We start from the raw sequence: 22,722 nt of genomic DNA on the forward strand, positions 1-22,722 counted from the left end.
AAACATTTGAAGGTAAGATAACTGTGTGAACGATTTTACAGCAAAGGGGTTCTTTTTATAGTCAACGTTTAAAACATTTTACATTCGACCGTATTTACTGTTGGAGGCAAACACACACAAGGGTGTAAAACATTTTTCTAAATTAGTTTTCACCTGAAACAATCGCAGCCTAAGATAGGTTAATTGCATGGGTAAAAGTTTACAAAAATACTATGGTAACTTAGAACTTATCACCTGAAAACAAGAAAAACTTATTTTCAGTTTCCACGACTCAAACTCAGAGCTTGTTTGGTAGATGTATTTAAAAACATGTGTGAAAATATGTGTGATTGATAAAATGTGTAAAAATACGTGTAATATTGTGTATAAAAACTGAAAATTATTGTTTGAAAACACAAATCAAACACCCTCCAGTTTTTTTGAATATTATGAATTATGTAAACTAACCCAAACAAAGCAACTTCAAATGGAGTACACAAAATTTGGGAAGTGAGTTATTTTTGAGTATTCTAGGATGGAAACTAGCAAAATCAAACATAGCCTAAAGGCTGGGTTTGGATCCAGCTTTTGCGTTTGCGTTTACGTTTCTTCACCTTTTTTTTTTTCCCTGCTGCTGCGCACTCGTTTAGGCAATTGTTGACTTTTCAGTCTTTTTATTAGTTCTGTGGGTCCGTGAACAGTGTACGAGACCCACAAATCTCACTTTTGAATAACTTTTTCATTAAAATTGGGTCCCACAATACTATTCACACATTTAAAAATTATTTTGCTACAGTGTTTTCAATTTTCAATTTTCAGTTTCAACAAAATAAGTTCTATCCAAACAGACTCTAATTGTATGTTAGGTATGAACTTTGAAGTGCAATTGGCTCTCAAAGTTGTCTTCAGACCAGGCTTCATCGTTCGAGAAGCTAATTTGAAGTGAAGAGCGGGGTTTCCTTGAGAGAAAAATACTAATATCTACTGCTATAGTGCTACTTGAAATTCAAAAATACTACTTTATATTAGTAGGCGAAAAAAAGGAAAAGAAAACAACTCTCTCTCTCTCACTCCAAAAAGCTCTTTTCTCTTGCTCTGTTCTCTCTCTCTCTCAACGCATCTTAAACTATCAGCTTCTTACTTCTTCTTCTTCTTGTTTAGTCTTAAGGAATTGGATGGATTGTAATTCAAATCTGATTTTCATTACAATCTATAACAAAAACTAGGATTTGCTTCAGCAACTGACTTTTTATACTTGCTCTGGGAAAAAGTTTTCAGATTTATATAGGCTAGTTTCAGATACGAATCCATAAGACACATGGGTTTGGGTATAGGAGGAAGATTGAGAACCTTATTGGAATAAGATTGATTTGGGTGTTGAATTTTGTTATTGAAGAACTGGGTTTTCTGGGGAAAGTAGTTTGGAGTTCAGAATTGTGGGTTTCAAGTGTATGGCTTTGATTATTTTGAGTTTTTGAGAATTGGGTTTCAAGGAATTGGGTTAAAAGAAGCAAAATTTTGTGACTTTGGAGATTTGGAGGGTGGTTTTCGGTGTCTGAGAAGAGGCTGTTGTAGTCATGTTCTATGGTACAGCGGCATGGGACCCTTGGCATATTGTTGCCCAAATTCTTTGCTTTCGATGCTTATACTATCTCTCCCTAGGACTAGGAGTATTCTTGACATTTCTTGTCTGGACTCGAGTGTCTCGGATGAGCCCTGTGTATTTCTTTGATTGTGCTGCCGTCATTACCTCTACCGTGACCGGTTGGTGTGTCATTGCTTCGTTTTTGCTGAGCTCTCTTGCAGGGTGAGAATTCCATTCTACTTTTTATATTTGTAATTTAATTTCTTAGTTTGTTTGGTTTTAATGTATGTGGCTTAAATGTCAATCTAAGTTCTTATTTGGTCCGTCTGGTTAGGCTTTTTGGGAGCCTAAATGAGGTTGCTGTAGTCATGTTCTATCGTGCAGTGGCATGGGGCCCTTTGCTTATTGTTGCCCAAATTCTTTGCCTTCAATGCTTATACTATCTCTCTCTAGGAGTATTCTTGACATTTCTAGTCGGGACTCGAGTGTCTCGGATGAGCCTTGTGTTTTTCTTTGATTGTGCTGCCGTCACTACCTCTACCGTGACCGGTTGGTGTGTCATTGCTTCGTTTTTGCTGAGCTCTCTTGCAGGGTGAGAATTCCATTCCACTTTTTATATTTGTAACTTAATTTCTTAGATTGTTTGGTTTTAATGTATGTTGCTTAAATGTGAATCTAAGTTCTTATTGGGTCTGTCTGGTTAGGCGTTTTGGGAGCCTAAAAGAGCGTTTTTAAAATCCAAAACTCCATTTTACAACAGCAACTCCTCGGAACTTTTTTACAAACACTCATTTTAAACTCAAAACACAGTTTTGTAACAGCTTATACAAATGCATCCTTTGTATTCAACACTACATTTCTGAATTATGAGAAATTATAAATACTTGTAGAGTTCTATGATCTATCTCCTGCCTTTTACTGTCCAACTCAAGTTTTTGTGAGTTTTGTGATGAAGTATATGATTCCGCTTTGGTTATTCCTCTCAACCAATCACCAAGTTGTCCTTCTCGTATTTTCCTTTAGTATTTTTTATTGTTTCTAATTTGTCTTGTAACCTCCCAGTTAAACATCCATACGTAGGTGAAATTATTTTAGAAACATGTCTTTCAATTACTTTAACAAAGAATATGACTTCTGATAGAATAGAATGGAAGAAAGAATACATGTGGCCAACCCTAATTAATCTATTAAGGATATATTGCTGACCCCAAAAATTTGGGATTAAGGCTTGCTGAAGTTGTCTTTCAATTACTTTAGTGTGCAAAAGGTTGGTTATAGGGTTGTTTCTTGTTGTCATTTAAAGTATATTGTTAAGCATTCATCTATTGCATGTAAACCAATGACAAATATATAATTTTATACATTGCACTTTTGGAGTCTTTGGGCAATATCCTCTTAATTTTCCCACCTCCTTTTAGATGATTATACATATGATATGCCAAGTATGGTGACTATGGGTTTTCATGGTCAACTGTTTTTACCATTCCTCCTTTTCATTTCTCATTTTTACAATTAGTTTTTCTTGCCCTCAAACAGTTAATTTTGGCCTTTAACGTTTGAGCTTCATTCTTTTGAGTCCAACTGTTTAACTATTGATTACTTACTTCTTAAATTGGTCCATTAACGTTCCTTTTGTGTATTATTAACGCAAGATGGCAATGTGATCAATTGTAATCTTGTTGCCCATTTGGGCTTGTCTTGTTTAATATTGGACATCCTCAAACTTGAAGCTAATTGAGGGATCTCCTTAATGTAGTCACTCTAAGATTTGAGCATGGGTAATTTTTCTTCCTCCATATATGTAGTTCAAGACATCCTAATGATTTTCCATTTTGGTTGATGTGACTTGTGCTACCCTTATCAGAAAAGATGGTGGCTACTTCTGTTCTTGGCCAAAAGATGTTGGTCATTTTAAGTCTATTTGAACAAAGAGTCTTTTTTCCCTCTTTCTTTCTTATCAGTGCTAGAAGCTGTACTGGTTTTCACTTTGATCTCATAATGTCTCCAAAATTTGGTGGGCATACCCTATTATTGCTGGTTTCTAGTTGCATGTTGTTGTTAATAAAAATGGGTTATTCATGAGGATAAATGAAGACTATACTGACATTGCCAACATAGAGAATTTATGGTCTAGTTGTCTAGGTCACTCTCTATCTGTTGACTGTTGTTGCATGCTTTTACAGGTGTTATTCATGTGATTGTTAGACCTGTTTTTCTGCTTTGTAAAGATGCCCCATACCTTTAAACTCTATTTATGCTGGCGTTTCCAACATATCTTTTATGCAGTTTATCATTTAGAGATCATTTTAACTTGAATTAGATAAAGGAACCATATTAAAATGTAACCTTTCATATGAATGGTAAGTCTAGAGGCTATTCCTAATAATGGTTTCTAGATTGGGGGTGGGGGGGTGGCTTCTCTTGTTAATGAGCAAATGTTTTTTGTTTATGCAGAGCTGGCATTATGCTTCATTTGATTGAGAGGGCCAAAAAGTGCTTAGACTTTTCAGCCACATTGTACATCATCCATCTCTTTATGTGCATCATATATGGAGGTTGGCCTTCTTCAATAACATGGTGGGTTCTGAATTGCACTGGAGTTGCAGTGATGGCTTTGCTAGGTGAATATCTGTGCATTAGACGTGAACTGCGAGAGATTCCCATTACATGATTCCGTTCAAGTAAGAAATTTTCTTCCGCATGTTCTTATCAAGATAAATTTTCTTCACCCCTATATGTTATATTGCTGAAAGTTTTTTATGTTAAATCTGTACCTGTTTCATAGTTCACTATCAAACAGTAGTTATCCCCCCAAAAGAAAAATTTCCCTTTCAAACAGTGCCGCCTGTCTAATTTTTAGTGAGGATGAATCTCTGGTCTGGTATTCAACTTCATATTTTGCAATGTTATGCGTCGTGCTGTTTTATAAATCTGTTAGGGATTGCACGTTACAGTGTGGATTATGATAGCATTTATGCTTAAATGAAAGCAATGCTTTATATAGATTTTATTTATCATGATATAATCCAAGACATTCACAGTGTCCTTATAAGAGCAAGGTGAAGGGTAAGGTCTTTTTTTCAAGACCCACTAGGTGTGTGTGTAATTACCAATCAAATGGAAAAAAAATCCATAATCCAGGAGCACCGGCACTAATGCTTGTCAGATGGAATGAAACATTAAACTTCCACATATCCCCCTGTTCTCTTGATGCTCTACCCCTTGGGTCAACCTTCTCTTTTATGGAGATTTTCAATTTTGACCCCTTGGGTTGATCATAGCTTGTACTCATGATCTCAAGCCGCCATCAATTTTTTTATTTTTTTTATTTTTTATTGTTGAGGTGCATTGTTATATTTCTTTCCGGCACTTGTTGAATGTGTAATGGTTCACTTGCTTTATATTTTCATTATTGATTTTGATATGGTATAATATGGTTTGATAGTGTGATATACTTTTAAATCCCCTTCATGTGCACTGAAGAAGTTGCTGGTTGATATTTGTTTATTTATCTAGTTAGTGTGCGTTTGGGATGAGCTAAATTTTTCAGCTTGTCTCCACTTTCAACTTATTTTTGCTACTATTCATGGGTTCCACTTTACTTTTTGATACTATTCCCACTATACTATTCAGCTTATTTTTTAACCTTTTTTCCTACACTTTCAGCAAAAAAATTTCAATTTGAGCTAAATAAGCTGTTCCAAACGGACACTTATTGATATGAACTGTGAAGTTTTGGCCTTTTCTATCTGATTGAATCCATGAGTGAGTTGTGTGCAAGTTAATCTTTGGTTATTTACCTCCCATTAGATGTTAGTCCATCCCTGTGTTATGCGTATGACTTCTATCAACCCGTTGTACCTTGGAAGCCTCTAAAAATATCTATTTTGTTATTCTCAAATAAACTATTTTTTATTTATTGGAAACTCATATATATTACTTAAACAGGTTAATCAACCATTTTGGGAGTAAGCCCTTGTAATTAACTTAAGACAGACTTTTATTTAACCAAATTAGTTGTAAGTAGCAGTTTTCAGTTAGTTCTCATGAATGAATAAGATTCCTGGAAAATTAAGTTGTTTTATGGTTTTTAATGGGGATGCTGATGGTTCACTTTTGAAAGGGGGAAAAAAAAATTGATTCACTCATGTGGTTTATGTACCTAATGATTCTAGATGGTCCCTTACACACTCAAATAAACAGGTTCATTATTTCAAAACCACTTTCTTTGAAATAAAACAGGTTTGTTGCTTTATGAATGGATTTCATTTTTATTTTGAAAAACTTAAACTCCTTGGGAAGTCGATTCTGTTTGAAAAACTTAAACACCTTAGATAAGCTTGATTTGGATTGACATATTTGGGTCCTGTAATGTGATTCTTTGTTTTCTGTTGCTCTTTAGTCTTTAGTTTCAAATTATGAAACCTTTTTTTTTTTTTTTTTTTTGGTTTTTGTTTTTCCTCCGAATGGATGATTGTTGGATAGGCTGTTGGGGCATCATTAGTTTTCATTATCATGATTTTGCAAATTGCAATATAAGCTGTATTTTGACTGCATTATCAGTTTGGTTGGTTTACATTTTATCCAATAATTTTTCTTGGGGTTGCAAAACTCATGGCTTGAAATAGAATTCTTCACTGGATTAAGTTTCAGTTTTCTACAAGAGTTGGATGAGTGTCCTTTTTTCCCCTTGCTGTAGGATCAGCAGAATTGATTTGAGACTATTTCCATGCAGATGTTTGACTGATAAAGAAACTGGACAGGCAAGCACAAATTTCAGTAATGGCTGTTTCTTCAGTACTTTGGAGGATCTCCTGGATGAAGCTCATGAAGTACCAAATTTAATCTGTGCTGAGGAAAAAAAAAACCCTTTACCTTTGGATTCTTTCCTTTGCTGATGGCTATGACAGAAGATGACCAAAGAAATTTGAGATGACGTTGAAATGATGGGAAGAATGAGAAATATGAGACTAGGTATGCATAGCATCACGAAATGTTTAATGTATAATTTTTAGGTAGTTTTGGAAAATGTGATGATTTTTGTGCGTCTGATATCATTCCTGGTTTAAAGTAATATGCTTAGTTTTTTTCGTTCTTATTCTTTAAGATGATCAGTTGGATGAGTTTCCAGATCACAGCTATGAAATTGGTTAAGTTTTTGATAGTTGTGCCTAAATGTTTTTATAGGGTTTGTTCACTAGATTGCTGGATCTTTGTTTATTTTTGTCAAACGACCATTGGTCTTTATTTCTTATAAGATGCATGTTTCTCACCTACTTCGCAAATTACATCTAAAGCTGGACCAAGTATTGGTTTTGAACACATCTTAGAAAACATTGGGCTTGGTCTAGGAGGCTAGTAAACTGTCCTAGGTGTCTTACCTTGAGTGAGTAGCTTGTTTCTTGGTTCTTACACACACACACACGTGCGCACATTAGTGCTCTCTCTCTCTCTCTCTCTCTCTCTCTCTCTGTGTAATATCCTGCATATCTTTATTTGAGGTTACACCTAGTTGTAACATTAAAGAGTTACAACTTTTTCAAATCATTGGATTTAAGTAGATAAAAAAAAAAAAACCTCATTAATGTTAATATTTTAATTGATCTCATTTATTATCCTTTATTTAATACATTCTATATTTATTTCTAAACCCAAAAAAATTTATACGGCTGACTCTTTCTCTCTCCACTACACCTTTCTCTTTCTTTCTATTTGCATGTTTTTCTCTCTATCTCCTCCACAGCTCTTCCACCTCCACAGCCAGATCGCAAGCAGCCAAAAAAAAAAAAAAGCCACAGATGGTGCAATAGTCGTTAATGGTAACGAGGCTGAACAAGAGTGGGGTACGAATAATAAAGGAACCTTGTCTGCCTAAAAGCAATTGGTCATGGATGGAAATAGCGTCAACATCACAAAGGAAGAGTGGATGCGGATTCAACAGATGGTGCAATACTTGTTAATGTTTTGTCATTGGCACGGTAGCGCATTGAATTTTGTCATTGGGCACATAGTTTAAAATGTTTCTTAGCATCGGTTATTTGCTTTTGTTACTCTCTTTTTTAGCATATTCTGAGGTCTTATCCTCAAAATCTTGTGCCATTGTGAATGTAGAAAGAACTGAAGTAATGATTATTATTGAGAATTTTTTTTTTCATTGTACGAATTCAAAGAACTTAACAGTAGCTTATAAAAAAAAACTATATAATCACAGCAAAGTTATTACAGTCTCCAAATTAAAATTTTGCTATATAGTCTCCAAATGAAAATTGTGTTACATTTCTCATATATAAGATTAAGGACAATTGAGTTCAAAAACAACACACACCATTCATTGAAAAAAAAAAAAAAAAAAAAAAAAAAAAAAAAAAAAAAACAAAACAAACTGCACACAACCTATTATAATTTTAAAAGTATGGTTAAATTCAATCTCCTTAGAATTAAAGAGAACCAAGGATGGTAATGCTTTCCAACTATAATTATCATCTACATGTCAAAGGTCCAAGGACGGAAATGTAGTGGAGAACAACATGTACGGCATGCTGTGGCTTTTTTTTTTTGGTTGTTGTTGCCGGCAACCTGGTTGTTAAGGTGGAAGAGCCATGGAGGAGATAGAGAGAGAGATGTGTTAGCCGTATAAATCTTTTTAGGTTTAGAAATAAGTATGAAATGTATTAAATAAGGGATAATAAATGAAATCAATTAGAATATTAGCATTAATGAAGGTTTTTTTTTATTTTTATTTATTTTTATTTTTTTTTATGAAGGAAGACAACTAATATTATTAGCCAAAATTGGCGAAAAGAACAGAGTAAAGGTGGGGAGGAGCATCCTCCATCCAAACAGTCAAACCTCTAATATGTCTAGCTAGGTTATGAGCAATCTTATTACCATTCCAATAAGTATGAGAAAAAGAAATACACTCGTTGGTAACTAAGGTGGATTTAGCCAAAGAGATGATGTGGCCGAATGAAGAAAGAGAGTCTTCTGTAGCCATGAAGGTTTTGATCACTGCTTCCGAGTCTCCTTCAAGGATGAAAGGTCGGATACTGTTAGGACATATTTGTTTCACTTGTTAGGAACATATGCCACTACTTTATATAATTGGCTTATTCTTTAACAAAACACACTTTACTGGTAATTGGGTAGATCTAGGATGTGTTTAATAATTCAAGAAACATGTTGTTCGAGTCTAGTATTAAATCCATGAAGATTGGACCAAGAAACAAGTGAGGAAAAACTGTTCATTAAAGCTGGACAGATAGCTCGACACCTGCGGACAGATAGCTCGATAGCTGCGGACAAATAGCTCGACACCTCTCGATAACTGGTGGATCGATCGAGAAAGCTTCTGTCTCCTCGACACCTGCTCGACACCTCCTCGATAACTGTATCTGTTGAAGTTTAAAGCTCGACACTTGCTATCTATCGAGGTTATGGAAATCAGAATTTTCAGATCTGATTTTTGGGCCAGGCTTTTGTATTTGTGTAGGGTTTCTTTTCTCACAACCCTAGACCTATATAAGGCTTATTTTAGAGGCTGTCACATAAGAGAATACAAGGAGAACATATGCAAAAAGGTGATCGATGCCTTATTCTCTCTGAAAGAAGCTACTGCGTCTTTGCGCCTTAGGGCTTTGTAACCAAGTGCTTCTTGATCTTCATTATTGATGAAGTGAAGAACTTTGCAGCCAACAATCTTCTTCTAGTTGGTGATTGAAGTCGCGTATTGGGATCCGCGCAATTGGTTAGTCACATATTAGGATTCGTGCATCAAAGGGTGGCGTTCATATATTGAAGAATTCAGAGGTTCTGAAGTGGTAGAAGGTTTCTACTGTGAGTTCATCTACGGGGATTGTAGAGTCCAGGGACAAAGGTTTTGTACTAGACCTGAAACTTCTCTTTTCTATAGTGGATTGCTTTTCGGGAAGGTTTTCCCCTAGGTTTTTTTTATTGTGAAACTAGTTTGTTTCATTGGTTTTCCTGGGTTATCATATCTTATCTTATTTATTTTTCCGCTGCATGATTTTGACATGATATTGATGTTTGTTTGTTTTAACTAGTTTTAGTTATAATAAATCTAATTAACAACTTGGATTTAAAACTTGTTAATTCTATCAACCGGGGTCTAAATTTCCCAACAAGTGGTATTAGAGCGGGTACACTCTGATTGGATTAATTTCCTGAGTGTGATCCTTGACCCCCGTTGTCATGGATCGTGGACAATCTCTTTTGATTCCTCCTTTATTTGATGGAACTAATTATGCATACTGGAAAGTTTGTATGAAAGCTTTTTTGTAGGCTTTAGGTGAAAAGGTATGGCAAGCTGTTGAAGTTGGTTGGATTAAGCCAAAGGAAGTGCCGGTGGATTGGGATGATGCAACAATCATAGCGGCAAATTTCAATAGTAGGGCCTTGAATGCTTTATTTTGTGGGGTGACCAATGAAGAATTCAAGAAAATATCATCCACAGAAGTTGCCAAGGAAGCATGGATCATTCTTGAAACCACCTATGAAGGTACCAAGGCAGTAAAGACTGTGAAGCTTCAACAACTCACTAGTAGTTTTGAAGAAATAAGGATGGAGGAGGATGAGACCTTTGATGAGTTCTAAGCCAAACTCAATGATATTGTGAATTCTGCCTTCAACCTTGGAGAATGTATTGCAGAATCCAAAATTGTTAGGAAAATCCTTAGGTCCTTACCTGAAAGATTCCATGCCAAGATCACTGCCATTGAAGAAGCAAAGGACATTGATCAAATTCCTTTGACTGAGCTTGTAGGGAACCTTCAAACCTATGAGATGGGATTAGGTTTAATGGGAAAAGGTGGAAAGAGTAAAAACTTGGCTCTTAAAGGTATAGAGGAAGAGATTGAGGACTCTGAAAGTGAAGATGAAGATGAAGATGAAGATGATGATGAGGATGAGGATCTAACCTTCATAACTGATGAGATTATCAAGCTTTTTCAATTTAGGAAAAAGGATAAAGGCAAACCTCCTAGGAAACCTAAATCCTCAAGGAAGGGAAAGAATGAGAAACCCCCCATCCAATGCCATGAGTGCAAAGGTTTTGGTCATATGAGGATAGAGTGCCCAAACTATCTCATGAAGGAAAAGACCAAGGAATCCAAAGATAAAAGGGTTGGTTGCTACCTGGAGTGATACTGAGAATGACTCTTCTGATGAGTATGTAAATGAATGTCATCACGTTATGGCCTTTGCTGCCTCAACCGATAAGGTGATTGTGGAGAGTGCTAGTGACAGTGAGGATTCTTCTGATAATGAAGTATCCAAGAAGATGACCCTTCAAGAAGCCTATGATAAGCTATGCACTGAAGTTATAAAATCTAAAAAGACTTGTCATCTTTGTAGAAAAGAGCTTAATGAGGTAAAACTGAAAAAGCAGATTTGTTAGTCAAACTAGATGAGACTATAAGGTTAGTTGAGACTCTTGTTGTGGAGAACACCTCATTAGAAGAGAAGATCAAGAATCTTGAGGTTGAGCTTGGTCAAGCTAGAACTCAAATAGAGAGGATGTCTAGTGCAAAGCTTGATGAGGTCTTGAGTGCTCAAAAGCCTAGTTCTGATAAGACTAGCTTAGGATATGCTGTTTCCTCTAACCCCTCCTCTTCCACGGCTTCTGGATCAAGGACTGTCTTTGTGCCCCAATCTGAGAAAGGTAATAAAGGTGTGAAATCCAAAATTGATCTGACTAATTCTAAATCCTTTGTTAGACCTCATGTTTGTCACCATTGTGGTGTTTCTGGACACATTCGTCCTAATTGCTTTAATTTGTATCATCAAAAGCAATTTTCCAAACGGTTACAGGTTTCCTCTCAAGGACCTACACCTTTATTTGGAAAGTTATTAAAAGTTTTGAGCTTTTTAACTCAATTTCAGGAGAATCTTAATTCTTCTATGTCCTTTAGTAGGCATACTAGGACATGTGCTTTTTCATCTTCACGGCCAAAGACTCGTGCTGTGTGGGTGAGAAAGGAGCTTAAGACTTGATTGTCTTTTTTGTTTGTCCTCTACTTTAATTCTTTCTATCTAAAGTAGGACTCTTTTTGTTTGATTTCTTATCTGTTTTTGGAATCATGCTTTCATGCATCTGCACCTTTTTATCATACCTTCATGCATATGCATCTTTCATTCATGCTTTCATGTAGTTGTCTGTTTTTGTTTGGTTGTTTAGTTTTTATTTTATTTTGTTTTCAAAATAAAAAAAAAAGAAGAAAAATACAAAAACAGTGTGTGTTTTGTGTACATTGGTATTTGTGTACCTTGGATGGCCATTAAAACAAAATATTCTAAACTTTGTATCATTTGTAGTTTAGATGAGCATCTCTATGCACAACTAAGCAAGTGAGATTTGTGGCTCTTGTTTATGATGAGTAAGATTAAGTTGTCTCTTGTGCTTAACACTCATATCACTCTTTTTGACGGGAATGACTAAAATATCCTGAGTGAAAGACATAAATAACCATCTCACGACTGTTGCCTGCCAATCATAATAAGACACCTGTATGCTTCAGCATAACAAAAGTGCAGTGTCAATGACATTTGTGTGCTTAGGCATAGCAAAATTGGAATGTCAAATATCATTGGATATTTCTTTTCTCTCTTTAATATGCCCATGCATGATATGCTTAAAAGAAAAAATATGCAAAGAAAATTCAAAAGCAAAAAGATAAAAAATGCTTTAAGAATGATTGCAAGCGTGTATTTTAGGAGATGTGGGAGTTATAGGATGTACCTTGAAGGTGATAGTCTCCATCTAGCAAGTTATGATTGTGTGTGAGTTAAAGCGATTTTCTCATATCTCAAATCGTCATAACATGTATACACATATGTAATCTTGCGATGTTTTTCACATACAACACGCAATATTCTTTGCTACTCTTGATACATGTGCATGTACAATGTGATTTGGTCATCACAAGGTTTTACATGTGTTAATGTATGCTCACTAAACTGTCTTGACTTGTTTGTGGAATATAAAATTGGTTAGACTTGTTTAGTGTGTGTGTGTGTGTGTGTGTGTTTTGCATCTTTCTATTATCTTGTCATCTATAGCATCTTATTTCATTACATTCATGCATTTATATGGATTTATTTGTGCCCCCCCTTGATCATCCTTGATCATCTTTATGTCTCTCGGGTGAAACTTTCTAGCTTCTTGTACCCTTTGTCAATCATGACAAAAAGGGGAAGAATTTGTGGAGAATATGTGGTTTCTTTTTTAGATTCTACATGTTAGGGGGAGAAATACATTCTTTTGTAAGGGGGAGATGTGTTTCATCTTGTTAGGGGGAGTGCTTACTTCCTTCTTCTTGTACACCGGTCTTGTGACCATGTTTACATACATTGTGCATATCTTTGACATATATATATATATATATGATGATGTATGTATTTTTTACCTAACTTTACATGTGTTATTTCTTTTCTCTCTTTATACACATGTTTCTTTACTTGTATGCAATCTATTATTTCTGTTTCACACAAAGATGCCTTGATGAGTTTTGTTTAAAGTGTTTCAGAAATACAGGTTGTCAAAGTCTACTTGCCATAAACTCTCTTCTTATAAAATTTTTCAAGAGTTTGTATCAGGATAGATTTTACTGTATTCAACAAGTGAATATGAGTTGAGTGATTTATGACTTCTCTCATATGTTCATTTGTTTGTTGTGGTTTTGTCACGGATTGCCAAAGGGGGAGATTGTTAGGACATATTTGTTTCACTTGTTAGGAACATATGTCACTACTTTATGTAATTGACTTATCCTTTGACAAAATGCACTTTACTTGTAATTGGGTAGATCTAGAATGTGTTTAATATTTCAAGAAACATGTTGTTCGAGTCTAGTATTAAAGCCATGAAGATTGGACCAAGAAGTGAAGAAAAGCTGTTCATTAAAACTGGATAGATAGCTCGACACCTGCGGACAGATAGCTCGACAGCTGCGGATAGATAGCTCGACACCTCTCGATAGTTGGTGGATCGATCGATAAAGCTTTGGTTTCCTCGACACCTGCTCGACACCTCCTCGATAGCTATATCTGTCGAAGTTTAAAGCTTGACACTTGCTCGACACCTACTATCTATCGAGGTTACGAAAATCAGAATTTTCAGATCTGATTTTTGGGCCAGGCTTTTGTATTTGTGTAGGGTTTCTTTTCTCACAACTTTAGACCTATATAAGGCTTATTTTAGAGGCCGTCACATAAGAGAATACAAGGAGAACATATGCAAAAAAGTGACCGATGCCTTATTCTCTCTGAAAGAAGCTACTGCGTCTTTGCGCCTTAAGGTTTTGTAACCAAGTGCTTCTTGATCTTCATTATTGATGAAGTGAAGAACTTTGCAGCCAACAATTTTTTCTAGTTGGTGATTGAAGTCGTGTATTGGGATCCGCGCAATTGGTTAGTCACATACAAGGATTCGTGCATCAAAGGGTGGCGTACATATATTGAAGAATTCAGAGGTTCTGAAGCGGTAGAAGGTTTCTGCTGTGAGTTCATCTACGGGGATTGTAGAGTCTATGGACAAAGGTTTTGTATTAGATTTGAAACTTCTCTTTTCTATAGTGGATTGCTTTTCGAGAAGGTTTCCCCCTAGGTTTTTTACTGTGAAATTAGTTTGTTTCATTGGTTTTCCTAGGTTATCATATCTTGTCTTATTTATTTTTCTGCTGCATGATTTTGACATGATATTGATGTTTGTTTATTTTAACAAGTTTTAGTTATAATAAATCTAATTAACAACTTGGATTTAAAACTTGTTAATTCTATCAACCGGGGTCTAAATTTCCCAACAGATACCAAGCTCCTGAGCAAATGAAATTGCCCTGGTAGCAGCCATAGCTTCAACAATATCAGGAGAGAAAGGAAGTGGGGCTTGTTCCGAGAGGGAAGCCATAACATTCCCTTGCCAGTTTTGGATTACAAAGGTTTTGTAGAGTCTATGGACAAATGTTTTGTACTAGATCTGAAACTTTTCTTTTTTATAGTGGATTGCTTTTCGAGAAGGTTTTCCCCCAGGTTTTTTACTGTGAAACTAGTTTGTTTCATTGGTTTTCCTAGGTTATCATATCTTGTCTTATTTATTTTTCCGCTGCATGATTTTGACATGATATTGATGTTTGTTTGTTTTAACAAGTTTTAGTTATAATAAATCTAATTAACAACTTGGATTTAAAACTTGTTAATTCTATCAATCGGGGTCTAAATTTCCCAACAGATACCAAGCTCCTGAGCAAATGAAATTGCCTTGGTAGTAGCCATAGCTTCAACAATATTGGGAGAGAAAGGAAGTGGGGCTTGTTCCGAGAGGGAAGCCATAACATTCCCTTGCCAGTTTCGGATTACAACACCCAGCCCAGCCTTGCCCATCTCAGGAAATGTGGCCCCATCAAAATTAACTTTGAAACAATCTATGGGAGGTGGAGACCATTGAGACTGAACCCGTGACTGCCCCAAAGACACCCTGCTGCGATGGGAGCAAAATATTGTGTTGTTTGAAGTCAGACAAAGCTTGTGAAGCTTGAGGTAGCACTTGAGAAACGGGGATATCCAGGTGCCTCGTTCTAATCTAATTCCTACGGTACCACAGTGTCCACATCACCATGACCATCAACTCCATATTTTTATCCTCCAAAAAACCAAAGTCCATTAATACTAGAAAAGAAGAGAAGCTACGCACTTGCCGAAACTCACACCCCGGCATGGCTTCCCATACTTCAAATATTTTCGAACACTCCCATAAAGCGTGGCACATTGTCTCAGGGGTTGAAAGGTAGTGCTTGCATACATCATCCGTAAGGATTTTCCTCTTCCGTAAGTTCCATTTGACCGATATCGCATCGCGACATGCACGCCAAAGGAAGTTTCAGACTTTATTTGGAGCAGGGAGACTCCAAATTCTCTTCCAAATATCTTTATGTTGGTGTTGGTTGGCCTGTGAAGTTTAGAGGATGGCTTCATTAGCTAGGAACCTTGAGCCTGATTTCATTGAGTAGACACTTGAGGAGTTAAAAGGCCACATAACCTTATCCTCTATGGGAAGTGGGCTTAGTGGGATACTAAGAATAAGGTCAACCTCAGTGGGATGGAATAAGCCACGTAAGAGGTTTGTATCCCACCTTCTAGTTACCGGGTTGATAAGCTTCGAGACCTTGGCTTCTTCAAAACCCGGTACAACCTGTGATTTGATTCTAGGATAATCTAGAGATGGCAGCCAGGCATCATTCCAAACACTGATAGACTCTCCACAGCCAACCTTCCATCTTGCTCCTCTCAAGAGAACATCCCTTCCCTGAAGTATGCTTCTCCATGCATACGAGCCGGACATAGAATCTATGGCCTCCAATATAGAACAATCCAAAAAGAACTTCGGTTTGAGCACTTTATAAAACAAAGAATTTTTATTGTGCAGTAACCTCCAGGCTTGTTTGGCCAATAAAGTATCATTAAAATTTGCTAGATCTTTGAAACCCATACCGCCTTCGTGCTTGGGTTGGCAAAGAGTAGCCCATTTGACCCAATGAATCTTCCTCCGCTCTCCATTTTGACCCCCCCAAAATCTATGAATAAGACTTTCAATTTCTAAGCAAAGACCCAATGGGAGTTTGAGACAACTCATTGTGTATGTTGGGATTGCTTGAACCACTGCCTTAATTAAAATTTCTCTTCCTGCCTGTGACAAAATCTTTTCCTTCCACCCTTGAATTTTCTTCCAAACCCATTCCTTGATATAGTTAAAATTGGTTTTTTTTTTTTTATTTCTTCTCACAAGAGAGGGAAACCCCAAATATTTCTCATATTGAATAATTTCCGGAACTCCCAAAGCCATCTTTATGTGATTCTGAGTATCCTCATTGGTAGCTTTACTGAAAAAGATTGTTGTTTTGTTTCGGTTAATTTGTTGGCTTGAGCAACTCCCATACACCTCTAGGATATCCAGAATTTTTTGACATTCCTGGATAGTGGCCCTACAAAATAAGAGGCTATCGTCTGCAAATAAAAGATGAGTGAGTCTCGAGCCATTTCTGCAAAGAGAATAACCTTTAATATCTCCCTATGTTGTGGCCTGAGTAATAAGCCCATGAAGACCTTCTGTGCAAAGCAAAAAAAGAAAGGGAGAAAGAGGGTCACCCTGACGAATGACTCTGGTAGGAGTGATCATGCCTTTTGGTTTGCCATTAACAAGGATCGAGTAAGAAATAGTTTTGACACATAGCATGAGCAATTTGACCCAATGATTCGAAAAACCCATCTTCACCATGATTGATTCAAGATAGTGCCACTCCACTCTGTCATAAGCCTTACTCATGTCGAGTTTTATGGCCATAAAATCCTCTTTCCCCTTATGTTTTTGCATGCTATGAAGAGACTCAAAAGTTACCAAAATATTATCAGAAATAAGACAGCTTTTGGTAAAAGCACTCTGATGTTCAGAAATAATATTAGGTAAAATTCTCTTAAGTCTATTTGCTAGGACTTTTGAGAAAATTTTGTAAAATACATTACACAAACTGATGGGTCTGAAATCAGATGCAAATTCCAGATTCTTCTTTTTTGGAATGAGGGTGATGAAAGTATGATTAAGATTTTCAGGAAGAGATGCAGTGTTTAAAAAATGGAGAATAGAATGGGAGACATCATCACCAATTAAATTCCAATAATGCTAAAAAAATAAAGGAGACATACCATCAGGACTTGGTGCCTTAAGAGGGCCATCTGCTTTATAGCCTGCTTCACTTCCCATTCTGAAAAAGCTGTGGAAAGTTTGGAATTCATTTCGGCATTAATAACCTTCGGAATGGTATTTGTGGCTGAATCACAAGGCAATGTGTTGGTTGACGTGAATAAGTCTTTGTAGTAATGCACTAAAGCATCAGCTATTTTGTCCTTATCTGATATCCAATCACCATGGTTGTCTCGGATTTTATGGATCAGATTCTTCCTTTTTCTTTGTGAGGCATGGCAGTGGTAAAATTTGGAGTTTCTATCTCCAAACTTTGCCTATAAAACCTTGGATCTCTGAAACCATACTCTATTTTCTTTGTCAACCAACGTAGCAATCTCCTGTTTAAGGCAACGGACTCTCCCATTACAACCAATCCGCATGGCCACCTTTTCAGCTTCAACAAGTTCTTTCCTTTCACTGGTCAGCTCTTGTCTCACATTCCCAAAGTGGGTCCGACTCCACTGAGTTAGCTCTTTTCCACATTTTTTAATTTTATGAGTAACCTACATTGTTGGATCAGCCATCTCATCCCTTGAGCACCAAACCGCCTCCACAATATTAGAACAATCGCGATCCGAAAGCCACATTTCTTCAAATCTAAAAAAGGCTTTGCAAATGAAGGGATTTCTAAGCCTTCGGGTGTGATCCATAATGGACTATGATCACACCCGACTCTTTAGAGTTACACATTTTCTTCATCATTAGATTTAAGTAGATCTAACTGTCAAAAATATGAACCCATTAATGTTGATTATCATATCATTTATTATTCCTTATTTTTTGAATTTTCATATCTGTTTTTACCCCTAAAAATTTTCACATTATCTCTCTTCTCTCATCCTCCTATTCAATATAGTCATCATGAAAAGATGTGATTGAGTTTATAGTTTGATTTATAAATATTTGTGTTGGAGCATTATAGTTTGTTTCGACAATTGCACGAATGATACCATTATAAAGATTTGTAGTTTGCACGAATGATACCATTATACAAAAAATCATTATGTTGGAGCATTATAAAGATTTGTTTCAACAATTGCACCAACAATTTGTTTTGTTTGTATAAGTCGCAAAATAAATTTAAAGTCCAAGACTTTGAGATCGATCACAAAATAAGCCTTTGAATTGGTTTCATGTCTTTGTATAACTTGGAGTAGAGGTGGTGTTTTCCTCTCTGAGGATGCAGTGATGCTGAATTTTTTAATGTAGATTTGAAGTGAACTGGTACTAAAGTCTTTATCTAAGATTTTGAATTCTTTTTTAAACTATTCCTAAGGGTCACGATATGGAAATTCAAAAAAATATGGAAATAGAGACAAATATATGAAAATAAAAAGTTTCAGGTATTTTGGTTGAGATGAATGTATGCATATTTTGAGAATAGAGACAAATATGGAAATTCAAAAAAATAAGGGATAATAAATGATATGGTAATCAACATTAATGGGTTCATATTTCTAACCGTTAGATCTACTGAAATATAACAGTGTAGAAAGAGTGCAACTTTAAAGAGTTACACCAGGTGTAACTTGAACCCTCTCTCTCTCTCTCTCTCTCTCTCTCTCTCTCTCTCTCTCTCTCTCTCTCTATATATATATATATATATATAATTGATGGGATATAAGTACTTTTGTAAGTAATTGCAACCCACTACCCCACTAAGCCCACATCTCTGATGCGTTAAATATAGGGTAGAGGAAGAGATAAATTAGGGTTTTCATAGGAAGGGTTTCATCACTAGGGTGGCTAGGAGGTGTATTTTTCCCTTAGAGATTAGAACAAATACAATTGAAGAGGCAAACGATTGTTCCAGGTATGATTTTTCCATTAGTTATAAACAAAGAATTAAAGGGTTAGAATTTTATCTTGGGAACATTAGTGATGTTTAGATTTTTCAAAAGGAATATTTCTTAGAATTGTTGTTTACACATTTACGTTAGTGCTTACAGACTTGATTCTAGAACAAAACCATGGAGTTAACAAAATCTTAATCTTGAATATGGCTTTAACGTTTGGAGTTATACATATTAGGATAGCTTTCACGTGCCCACTGTGTTCTAGAACAAGAGTCATGTTTTAAATCTTAATCCTTTGGCTCTTACGTTTTCTTTGGGATATATATATATATATACACACACACTAAATCTTAGTTTGAAGGGGGGTCTATTTCTTGCTTGATTGGCTGTCATGCCAGTTCTGCTTTCAAAAACCACTAAAGACAAAGAATCTAGTCCTCTATGGACTGCCTAAGACAACGAAGTTTAGAATCCACCCACTGCCCACGGTGTGTGTTCTTGAGCAGTCTTGGAATTGCAATTCCTAATTCAAGAACATGGCTTTTAACGTCTTTCAATTGTGGCTATATATCATATTATATATAATAAAAGTTGAGCTTAGACGCCGTGGTTGCGCCAAGTGGCTTCACCAAATTGCAGAAATTTTAATAAATTTTTAGATTTTAAGAATAAATATATAAATATTTTTTGGATAAATATGACAAATCAAATAATGAAATAAAGTAATATTTGATTTACAACTATAGCAGTTGTGTTTATCTAAAATGTTATCAACAAAGTCTAAAATCAATAGACTTTTCATCTAATCCTTTTTTTTTTTAAATTTAAATTATATTATCACGTGTAACAAAAAAACAAAATATGTACATAATACACAGTACACGTTAAAGTTGAAAAAAAAATCTTAATTAAAAAAAAAACCAACAACATAGTACATGTTTCTATGAAATTAAAAAAAAAAAAAAAAACAGATATAACTACACTTAAAAAGAAAATAGCAAAAAAAAATATATATAATAATAATAATACTACACGTAAAAAGAACCTTATTTTTTATAAAAACAAAAACCAACAACATAGTACACATTTATATGATTTTAACTTCTCCTATAATTTCTAAGTTGATAAAAATCATAATTTGATTACAATCCAAATTCTATCTTAATTTGATTACAATCCAAATTCTTCATCTAATCCTTTATAAAAAAAATTCTTAATTAAAAAAAAGGTAAAATCTAAGTTGATAAAAATCATAATTTAATTACAGTCAAAATTTTATCTTTATTTGATTTCAATCTAAATTCTTTATCTAATCCTTTATAAAAATAAAAATAAAAATTTACTTAAAAAAAACCTGCAACATAGCACACGTTTGAGTTGAAAAAAAAAAAATCTTATCAAAAAAAAAAAAAAGTTGAAAAACAAATCTTAATTAAAAAAAAAAAAAAAAAAGCAACATAGAGCACGTTTTTATGATTTTTTTTTTTAAAAAAATCGATATAGCTACACTTAAAAAGAAAACAGCCAATAAAAAAAACATATAATAATACACGTAAAAAGAAAATAGCTCTACCAATTAAGTTTGAATCCAAGAGAAATTGAGTTGAACTAAAACTCTTGAATCCAAGAGAAATTGAGTTGAACTAAAACTCTACTAAACCTACTCCACTCTACTATTTAAGAATGCTAAAATCAATACATAAAAAACCAAAATTAATTAAGTGAAGAACTACTAAATGAAGGATTTGGCTTCTTCAATGAGAATAGCTATCTTCTTTTTACTTTTTACAATTTTCTATTAATGTAGTTCAATTATTGCTTAAATTCTATGCTTTTTTAAAAATATTTTACATAATGCAATTCATCTTAATTATTGATGTATTTTTTTGATTTAGTGTTCTTAATTGATTGTGCAGATTATTTCCTCACTTATAGCAATATCAAGATGGCTAGATACAAATGACAACATCAAAATAGTTAGACACGGGTAATTTATATGTAAACTTTTACACATTTACATTGCAATACAATTTTTCTTTTTCTTTATGTACTTTCATTTATCTATTTTTTAAATTATTTTGATTGTGATACTCTAGAAGGTCTAGATACTTATATTTTTTTTTTTTTTTTGTAATTTATGGAATATTTGTTTCGGTCAAAATATTATCACTGAATCTATTTGGGATGGAGCTCATCTACAATATGAAATTATGAGATTTATGTGAGAAGAGCTATCTTCATTTTTTTTTAGTTTCTATTTTTCTATTAAAGTAGTTCAATTATTGCTTAAATTATATGATTTTAAAAAAAAATTAGATAATGCAATTTATCTTAATTATTGATACTATTTTTTTATTTGGTGTTCTTAATTGATTATACAGATTATCTCCTCCCTTATGGAAACATTAAAGTGGTTATGATTGGTAATTTATAGATAAAATTTTACATTTATATTGTAGTCTAAATACTTACATTTTTTGTAATTTATGGATTTTTGTTTTTGGTAGTTTATGGATTTTTTTTTTTTTGGCCATATATGCAAGAAATTTATCTATAATTAGAATGGAAATATTTTTAAGTGCCACACACACACACACATAATCAAATTACCATTTTAATACTAAGATCTTTTAAAAATTTAAAACTTGCCATAATTTTTTTATAATATCTTTTTTTTGCAAAAAAAAAAAAAAAAAATACTTACATAATATACATTTTCCATGTACTTAATTTTAAAAATATTTTTACCATTTTATTTGTTATTAAATTTGATTATATTATCAAAAATAATAATAATTTATATATAAGTTTTTTTACTAAGCCGTGCATCGCACGGGCATAATACTAGTATATATATATATATTAGGATGGCTGTAAGGTTTTCAATTGTGGTTATATATATTAGGTGGCTTTAACGTTTTCTTTGGGGTCATATGTATTAACTTAAATCCTAGGTTTGCCCATAGTTGGGGTTCAGGCCCAGGTAGTCAGTGCTGGCCCACTTAACTTAGGCCCAAGATCAGCCTGAGTAGTCAAGGCCAGCCTAGAAGATGGAAGTGGGCCCAAACCCTGTTGGAATGAGCCAAGCCCAACTATATGTATGTTAGGGCTCAGAAATTATTGCTTGGGGGAATCCCATAGTGTTTGGCCCACTACTGACCGATGAGATAGTGGGAAATTGACGATGAAATGATTAAATTTAGATCGGCTCTCGAGTATTGTCAATGCCTTTGGGGAGTTTGTTGTTGAACACCATTTGGTATTTGGAACAAGTTTCAAGAGAATCTTCAAAACTATGAAGCATGGGTGTGTTTCCGAATTTAGGTGCGGGACTTGGCAATTTTTGAAAAAATAGGCTGCGGGTGTGGCGGGGTGCGGCGATTAAAAAATTATTAAAAATATTTTTATTTATATTTTTTATATATTGCTAAGCATACTTTTTCACATTATATAAATATATACCAAATTTAAGAACAATAGTAGAAAATAATTAAAACATAATGTTCATAAATTAAATACAACCCACAAGTTTGAAACTAAAACATTCCAAGATGTTTGGAAATTAGTATACAACCTACAAGTTTGAAACTAAAACAAAATAAAAGATAATCAAC

General features: G+C 34.5%; 1 protein-coding gene across 3 annotated transcripts in view; it reads left to right on the forward strand.

Moving 5' to 3' along the window:
- Nucleotides 1-857: 857 nt before the first annotated feature.
- LOC126725535 (uncharacterized) overlaps nucleotides 858-22,722 on the forward strand; it is a 40,965-nt gene continuing 19,100 nt past the window's right edge. The window contains exons 1-5 of one of the 3 annotated variants that reach the window (XM_050430308.1): nucleotides 858-1,786; nucleotides 1,899-2,156; nucleotides 4,019-4,245; nucleotides 6,300-6,538; nucleotides 7,308-7,718. In XM_050430308.1, coding sequence (XP_050286265.1) covers nucleotides 1,557-1,786; nucleotides 1,899-2,156; nucleotides 4,019-4,235 — 705 coding nt within the window. In that variant the 5' untranslated portion in view covers nucleotides 858-1,556 and the 3' untranslated portion in view covers nucleotides 4,236-4,245; nucleotides 6,300-6,538; nucleotides 7,308-7,718. Of the gene's footprint in view, nucleotides 1,787-1,898; nucleotides 2,157-4,018; nucleotides 4,246-6,299; nucleotides 6,580-7,307; nucleotides 7,719-22,722 lie in introns of those variants that run through there. The other 2 variants (XM_050430306.1, XM_050430305.1) reach the window with 2 other exon arrangements.

The sequence above is a fragment of the Quercus robur genome, chromosome 5 (genome assembly GCF_932294415.1).
Source record: "Quercus robur chromosome 5, dhQueRobu3.1, whole genome shotgun sequence".
Lineage (NCBI taxonomy): Eukaryota > Viridiplantae > Streptophyta > Magnoliopsida > Fagales > Fagaceae > Quercus > Quercus robur.